The 8290-nt window shown below is 36.6% G+C and overlaps 1 protein-coding gene across 1 annotated transcript; it reads right to left on the bottom strand.

The window, feature by feature from the left end:
- Positions 1–581: 581 nt before the first annotated feature.
- LOC114271320 (putative clathrin assembly protein At4g32285) lies at positions 582–3510 on the bottom strand. The gene is made up of 2 exons (XM_028212935.2): positions 3214–3510; positions 582–2770 (listed from the first exon to the last, which is right to left on the bottom strand). The coding sequence occupies exon 2, from the start codon at positions 2718–2720 to the stop codon at positions 831–833; it is 1890 nt and encodes a 629-aa protein (XP_028068736.2). The 5' UTR covers positions 2721–2770; positions 3214–3510; the 3' UTR covers positions 582–830.
- Between the last annotated feature and the right edge of the window lie 4780 nt (positions 3511–8290).

The raw sequence follows: 8290 nt of genomic DNA, 5'->3' as shown, positions 1-8290 counted from the left end.
GGTTGTGTTTTTGTCGCGTCATTTAAGATCCGTGACAGAATTATCTCAAAATTAATCTAACATGTTTGATTTTCTATGTTATTATGTTGTTGTCATTTTCATGTTGCGTCCGACACCTTTAATTACAGAAATCAATTATATAGATTTCATGAAAATATTCATTCATAAAAATGTTTGATTTCAACTCAATTTTATTTTTTCAATTTACAAAATTTATACCCTATTATTTTATGTTTTACTAGATTGACTTCAAAACAATAAACAAAAAATACATTATCTTTAAATGAAAAGAAAAATCACATTAGTTTTAAAACCCTATTTTACATATTTTTTAAAACACAATAAGAATTCAAAAATATCTAATACCACTTAGTAAAAATAACATCAAAATATTAATTCTTCATTAAACGGTTTGTCCTATTAATTTTGTGTTATGCAGTTTGAACCACACTCGTGTTGTTTTCATGTTGTTATGTTCGTGTTAAAAAATTGTCAACAAAAACCTATTAATTTCATGTACAATTCGAATTATGTCATTGTATCACCCAAAAGCAATCTACATGACAAAAGTGACCCAAAACTGAAAAGAACTATATCATATATATTCATTACCCTGTAAAACAAAGAGAAACCATAACAAAAGCTGCTCCTCTATACCATGGCCTCTAAAATTGTCTGCCCTTTACTCCCTCTTATGCAAAATACCAAGTACAGAAATGAAACACAATGACAAAAACCATTTATATTATCAGAAATCTACCAAACAAGGCCAAGAAGAGTGTATCTTTACTGGCATTACAGCATGAAGATCACTCCTCCAGGAAGCCGATTCAGTAGGGTGAGTAGTAGTAACCTCCCGGCTGCCCCATCCCAGTCACCGGTGGCATTCCATAAGGCATCATCATCATTGGTTGTGAACCTGGGCCATAGAAACCACCTCCACCGGCAATCTTGGCGAAACCCAATTGCCCTTGCATCCCATTATTTCCATACTGCTGCCAAATCTGTTGTTCTTGCACAAGCAAATGCTGTTTTTTCTCCATATCAGCTATCTGAACATACGCAGGAGGGGGAACCGACAACGACGCTGCAAATGGATCTTGATGCCCCACTGCTTGTACCGTGCCATCTGGGGCAGGCAATGCAAGCACTGGCGTTGCACTCTTACCTGCCATAGGCAACGCCACACTACTGGCACTCCCACCGCTCACCTGAGAGTTACTCACATGTTGCCTCACTGTCCCTTGATCATACATGCCATTCAATAACAATGAATCAAACCCACCAGCCAAATCAGCTTTCTGATTTGACAAATTACTAGCAGTCTCAACCAATGCTAATTCCCAATTTGCTTTGCCACTCTCAGCAGCCGGTGTTTGCCACGCTGAGGTCACTTCAGGCTCTCCATTTGACGAAAACACTTCCCACGTGGTATTTACATTTGCGGTGGGTGGTCCAGAAAACAAAGCCAATGCCAATTTGTTGCTGTGATCTTCAGCAGATACTCCATCTTTCACATTGATCAATTCCTCCGTCACACGATGATGTTGCTGTGGCTTGGTCTGTGGCTTGGGTCGTGGTGGAGGAGCGTAATTCTCCAGTGGAGGAAGCGCTTTTATTTCATCCATATCTTGTACTGGTTCCTCTTTCACAACCAGTGAACTATCTCCCCTACTTCTCTCAAGGCTTTTTGCCCTATTTGCCCTTTCCCTCAAAAACCCCTCAAGTGTCCCCAAAAGCTCATCACTAATTTTTTGCAGCTCAGGGTACTCTGATGACCTCACAACCCCTATATCCTTACACCAATCATAAAACACCACAAGCTCATCAATCATCTTTGACGCGCCAACATAAGAATCAAAAGCTTTAACACAATCCACATACTCCATCTCCGAAAACCTATCCAACAAAACCCTCAAAACCTCACATACATCAACATAAAACTTGAAACTCTCCTTCACAACCAGGTATAGTGCAATAAGCACCATCCTACTATTCTTCGCTGATCCAGTTGGTCTAGATGCCAAGAACCGATCAAGAAGCCTCAACAACTGATTCAACCTCTCCAAAACCCTCTCAGGTTTCATTTCCCTAATTAGGGTTTCATCTTTTCGCTGTTCTCGCCCCACAGATTCATTCACATCACCATAAGAACTTGACCTCCTATTCATCCCATAACTCGGCTCATCCCTGAACTCTCCATGCCCATAACCAGCCTCGTTTCTTTGTCGATCATCAACACTCAATTTCCTGTCATACACCATGAATTCAAGCTTCTGATCAAGGTACATTGCATAAGTCCTCACAAACCCAGAATGATCCCAAGAATTTGAGTGAGCCTCATCGTGAAAATCCGACAAATTCAAAATCCTCGTCCCCCTTCGACTCACATACATAATTTCTTGCCCCAAAACAGGGTCTCCATCAACCAACAATCTGTGAACAAGCATTAAGGCCTTCAAAGCCACAATCCAATCACGGGTTTTGCTCAATCGCTTCGAAATCGCAAACACAAATGCATTAACATAGGCTTTTGAATTCCAAGTGAGGTTTAGAATCTCCCGAATGTACTTCTCGTCGGCTGGTTCATTGTCATGGCTCGTCGCCTTCACGACCAAAACCTCAAGGTCCGGCGCCACATTGCCGGCAACTTTGGCAATGCTGATGCTAGTTTGGTCCTTTACGGCCCCAATCGCCTTCCTGATCGTGCTCGGTGCCATCACCACAGCCCACCACTGGTTGATCACCCGTTAATTGTTTGTGAAAATATCTGTGAGATATATGTTTATAGCGTCAATTTTACTTTTATTCCTAACTAGCACCATTTTTTCTATTTCATCTCTAAATTATCCATTTCATCTATTTAATCACTAATTTTTTAAATTTCAGTTCATATGATCCAATTGAAAACGATTATACAAATCAATAACAGTTGAAGCCTAATTCGATGAAAAAAAAAATTGTCATTTCAGAATTTAAACAACTTCATCAAATTAGACCTACGATCGTTTCCAATTGAACTACATGAACAGAAATAAAAAATAAAAATAAAAACTTTAAAAACTAAATAGATAAAATTGATAGTTGATAAAATAAAATAAAAGAGGGGGTGATAGCTTAGGAAATAAGGATTAGCAATTGAGATCAAGACTTGATAGATATAGTGTATGTCTACATCGATAATCATATATAGATGAAAAACTAGAAAGTTACCGATGTAGAGCAGAGAAGGGGGCGAATCTATGGAGGAAATGAGTAATGAGTGGAGTGGTGTCAACGGCGGTGAGCGGTGGAGATGGGCTTGGACTCACGGCGGTGCTACCAGAGTCTCTTCTCTCTCTCTATATATATATATGTATATATATCACAGCTTCTCTCTCTCTCTCTCTCTCTAGAGTGAAAAGGCTCGGGTATGTATAACGGAGAGAAAGAGAAAGAGGAAGAGAGAGAGAGAAGACGAAAGTGAGGAAACCGCGTGTTTTTATGGGGAGAAAAATGCTTAGGCCTCTCAAATGTTCTATTTAATATTTCATTAAATATTTTATATGATGTAAAATTTATATAACAAAAATAGTAGGGATTTTAAAAAATTTACTAAGGTTAAGTTTGGTATATTGTAAAAAATTAAAAAGTCAAAAAGTTACTCAAAAAGTTAAAAAGTTAATACTATTCACTAAAAGTCAATAATTATGGCTGCACAATTTTCCATCCTAATTTTTCCCTACAAATCAATTTTTATAATTTTTTATTACACATTTTTCCATAAAAAGTCAAAAAGTTAACCCAAACATCCATATTTTTTTCCTTAATTTTTTAGTCTAAACAGACAAAAAGTACACTTATTTAGGACACCCCAAACAACTCCTAAAATTTCTATGAAGAAAAATATTATGGATTCTAAATAAATTATTAAATTTTTTACTAAATCTCTTATATAGGTGTGGAATCCATACAAATTACATGTGGGTCTCATACCCACGTGAGAGATTTGATGGTAGAAAATTTGATAATTTATTTAGATCCCTAGCATAATTCTTCTACCAAATGTTTCACATGATATGGGCCAGATTCATATTGTGTGACTCTCACACTTATATAAGATATTTGATATATATTTTGATAAAACTTTTAAAATCTTTAGCATTACTCTTTACATAAAATTTGTATGATATTGATTTCAAATGTTATATTAAATGTTTTATATGATGTAAAATTTATATAAAAAAAATATTAGAGATTTTAAAAGTTTTACTAAAATTTCTATCAAGAAAAAAATTATGAATTCTAAATAAATTATCAATTTTTTTTATCAAACTTCTTATATAAGTGTGGGACCCACACAAATTACATGTGGGTCCCATACCTATATGAGAGATTTGGTGGTAGAAAATTTGATAATTTATTTAGATCCCTAAAATAATTCTTCTACCAAATGTTTCACATGATGTGGGTCAGATTCACATTGTGTGAGTCTCACACCTATACGAGACATTTGATATATATTTTGATAAATTTTTTAAAATCTTTAGTATTACTCCTCACACAAAATTTGAATGATATGAATTTCAAATGTTATATTAAATGTTTCATTAAATATTTTATATGATGTAAAATTTATATAACAAAAATATTAGAGATTTTAAAAGTTTTACTAAAATTTCTATCAAGAAAAATATTATGAATTCTAAATAAATTATTAATTTTTTTACCAAACTTCTTATATAAGTGTGGGACCCACACAAATTACATGTGGGTCCATACTCATATGAGAGATTTGGTAGTAGAAAATTTGATAATTTATTTAGATCCCTAGCATAATTCTTATATCAAATGTTTCACATGGCATAGCTCAGATCCACATTGTGTAAGTATCACACCTATATAAGATATTTGATATATATTTTGATAGAATTTTTAAAATCTTTAGTATTACTCTTTACATAAAATTTGTATGATATGAATTTCAAATGTTATATTAAATGTTTCATCAAATATTTTATGTGATGTAAAATTTATATAACAAAAATATTAAAGATTTTAAAAGTTTTACTAAAATTTCTATCAAGAAAAATATTATGAATTCTAAATAAATTATTAATTTTTTTACCAAACATTTTACATAGGTGTGAGACCTACACAAATTACATGTGGGTCCTATACCCATATGAGAGATTTGGTGGTAGAAAATTTGATAATTTATTTAGATCCCTAGCATAATTTTTCTACCAAATGTTTCATATGGTGTGGGTCATATCCATACTGTGTGAGTATCACACCTATATAAGCTATTTAATATATATTTTGATAGAACTTTTAAAATCTTTAGTATTATTCTTTACATAAAATTTGTATGATATGGATTTCAAATGTTATATTAAATGTTTCATTAAATATTTTATATGGCTGTAAAATTCATATAAAATTTATATGATTTGAATTTTATATTTATATAAAATGTTTAGGTTTTGTTTGAGGTGTATTATATGAATATATTTTTTATCCTTTTATTTTTTAAGTCATATCATTTATTTATTTTTTTATATCACTTCATTAAAAAATTAAAAAAATATATTTATTTATATTATTCCAAATTCCTCGCATTATTCTTTAATGGGTGGTGGGAAGATTGGCTGTTTGTTTGTTTGTTTGCTTTACCGAAAGTAACGCCAAATATCTGAAGAATCCACTCAACTGAGATTTGTCTAATACGTCCCTCTACTTTCATCATATTTACACACTTCCCCTTTTTTATTTTGTCAATTAGATTTTCAATGTCATTATTGTACGAGCACGAAATAATTCTTTCTGTATGATCCTATTGATCAAGTTTGTGCTCCTCCAAACGTCGTCGCTTTACTTCCTGAAAACACAACTGTGAGCTAGCCGGCGGGTGTGCGCCAGAAACTTCTCGATGCATAAGTCAGCAACTAGACAATAGACAATAAACTCTGTGTATTCTAGAGTAAGAATTGGGATACCTCTACATAGGTCTGGTCATGAGTTTTTATAGATTCTGCTTTGCACAATCCTAGTAGGATTCCAACTCTCCCTATGAGAGTCCTCCTAGGAATCACACACCCTATTCACTACCAACTAAATGAGATGGCTTTGCACAACCCTAGTAGGACTCTACTCTCCTTAGTAGAGTCCTCGTAGGAGTCACATTCCTACTCACTGCCAACCAAGTGAGATGGTTACCTCCTTTATATAAGCTGCTAAAACCACACTAAGCTAAGTTACCTCGGTCACACACTTAGGCAATGATATAGATGGCGCCTGGCCGTGTTATACCAAGACCGGCCGAGCTATACTAAGCCCGACATCCTTTTTCACCAATACCTCGGCTAACCACCAGGCCCATTTATTTCGGCTGACCCTTTTACCTCGGCTGACATCTTTTACCTTGGCTGACACCTTTACCTCAGCTAACATTACGGTCAACCAAGTTACTTCGGCTCTGTGATACTTTAAGTACCACTGTCAGTCTTGACTTTGAGATGACGTCCTGCAGAGCTATCCTTTAGCTCAATCCTCCTTCTACTGATACCTCGGCCTATAGTTCGGCCCAAACTCGAAATATGAGATGTCTTCTTGGCCTAAGACCGAGCTACACCAGCCCTTATCTCGGCCCATTACGCGGTCCAACTCCCAAAGAGTACTTTTCCTAGCTTAGCCCAATTTGTTTACAAATTACCCTCTCAATTGCCCTTTAATTTCATCTGCATAGCATGATTGGGATTATTTTTCCTCCAGCCGAGCTAAGAACCCCCATTCTGCCGAGCTAAAAAATTTGTTCGGTTTCACAGCTTGTTCGGCCCCAACAAGCCTTGTCAGTTGCTCAACATGTCTTTCCACTAATCTGGTACGACATCATTTCCAGGATACATGGCGTGCCCCCATATACCTCTAAAATTTTGAACAACCCCTGCTTTTTTGCCTTTAACGTATATATCCTTCGAGTTTGTGATCGTACGGCGAGTCGCTCTTTCTGTGTCTCGCCGAGCAGACTAACTTGGTTTATACTAACCCTGTCAACCTGCTTTAGCCGAGATAACCATCTCGGTCCAAGATTTCAAAAATTTGTTGGTCAAACCTGCCAACTTGCTTTTGGCCGAGGTAACTATAGACACCCCATTTTTGACCGTCCTCGAGACTTGATTGTGCTTGCAGGTACACCCAACAACTAGTTCGATTGCTCGTTGAGTGATTGACTGTCGCGGCGGAACGTCACCGATTTGAGCTTCCCGGATCCTGTATCCTTTCTGCCTTTTTTTTTTGGACCTTGACTAGGTCCTTTCAAAGTGACCTTCTTGGTGCACTGCCGGCCATGGAATGGCACTGTTGGCCATTTACTTGTGCCTGCCGGCCATCAGTGAGCCACTGCCGGCCATTACTGATGGCTGGCACCCCCCCTGTCTCAGCTGGTTTTCCTCCAGATCTTTTGAGCCAGCTGGTTTTTTGTTTTCTGCCCTCTATACACGTGTATGGAGGGATGGAGCTCTTAAAAAGCTTCTTGAAGAAGCGTTTTCTTGCTCTTTTCTATATAAGCAAGAGGGCTCCCTCTATATCAGAGGTTCAACACTTTGACAAGAGAGATAGCTCTCTCTCTCTATATAATTGTTGTTTTAGTCTCTTTTCCTTGCACTTTTGCACTACACCTCCTAGCACAACACCTCCACCACCCATTCCATCACCTTGGAACTGATTTACAGAGGTTGAAGACTCACTTCCTTGGTCCAGAAGTTGCTGTATTGCTGTGCTACAAGGGTAAATCCTCATTTCCCTCTTTTTGCATTATTTTGCTCTATACCTTAGCTCAATTTGTAAGCATTTTCGAGTTTTGGCATGAACTGAAAAGTGTCTTATTTTGAGCCCCTCTTGAAGTTTGATTAAGGATACTTTTCTGTTTGAGGTCATCTACCTCCTTGTATGCTCCATCTCTCTTTTAAGGCTTATTTTGCATCATATCTTAGCCTTACTTGCAAGCATTTTCGAGCTTTATCATAAACTGAAAAAAGCCTTATTTTGAACTCCTCTTAAAGTTTGTTTAAGGTCTCTTTTCTGTTGGGGGTCATCTCCCCCCTTGTATGCTTGTTTGCATCTTGTTTTGAGCCTTGCTCCTAGGCCTTTGTTTCATGCTTTGTTTGTCCTTCTAGATTTTCAGTGGCTAGCATACTATTTTGAGAGCCAAAATTAGAGGGGGGTGACCCCCTCTCTCCTTGTCTTGTTTGTTGGCCTTTTTGGCCTTCCAAAGGGGCTCTATTTTGCATGTATTGGATTCATGTTTCAG

The sequence above is a fragment of the Camellia sinensis genome, chromosome 5 (genome assembly GCF_055761805.1).
Source record: "Camellia sinensis isolate YWXY chromosome 5, ASM5576180v1, whole genome shotgun sequence".
NCBI lineage: Eukaryota > Viridiplantae > Streptophyta > Magnoliopsida > Ericales > Theaceae > Camellia > Camellia sinensis.
This window is presented reverse-complemented; position numbering and strand designations above follow the sequence as displayed.

Excerpts from the sequence above, each read along its gene's own strand:
- LOC114271320 (XM_028212935.2), bottom strand. The coding sequence starts at position 2,720 with ATGGCACCGAGCACGATCAGGAAGGCGATTGGGGCCGTAAAGGACCAA.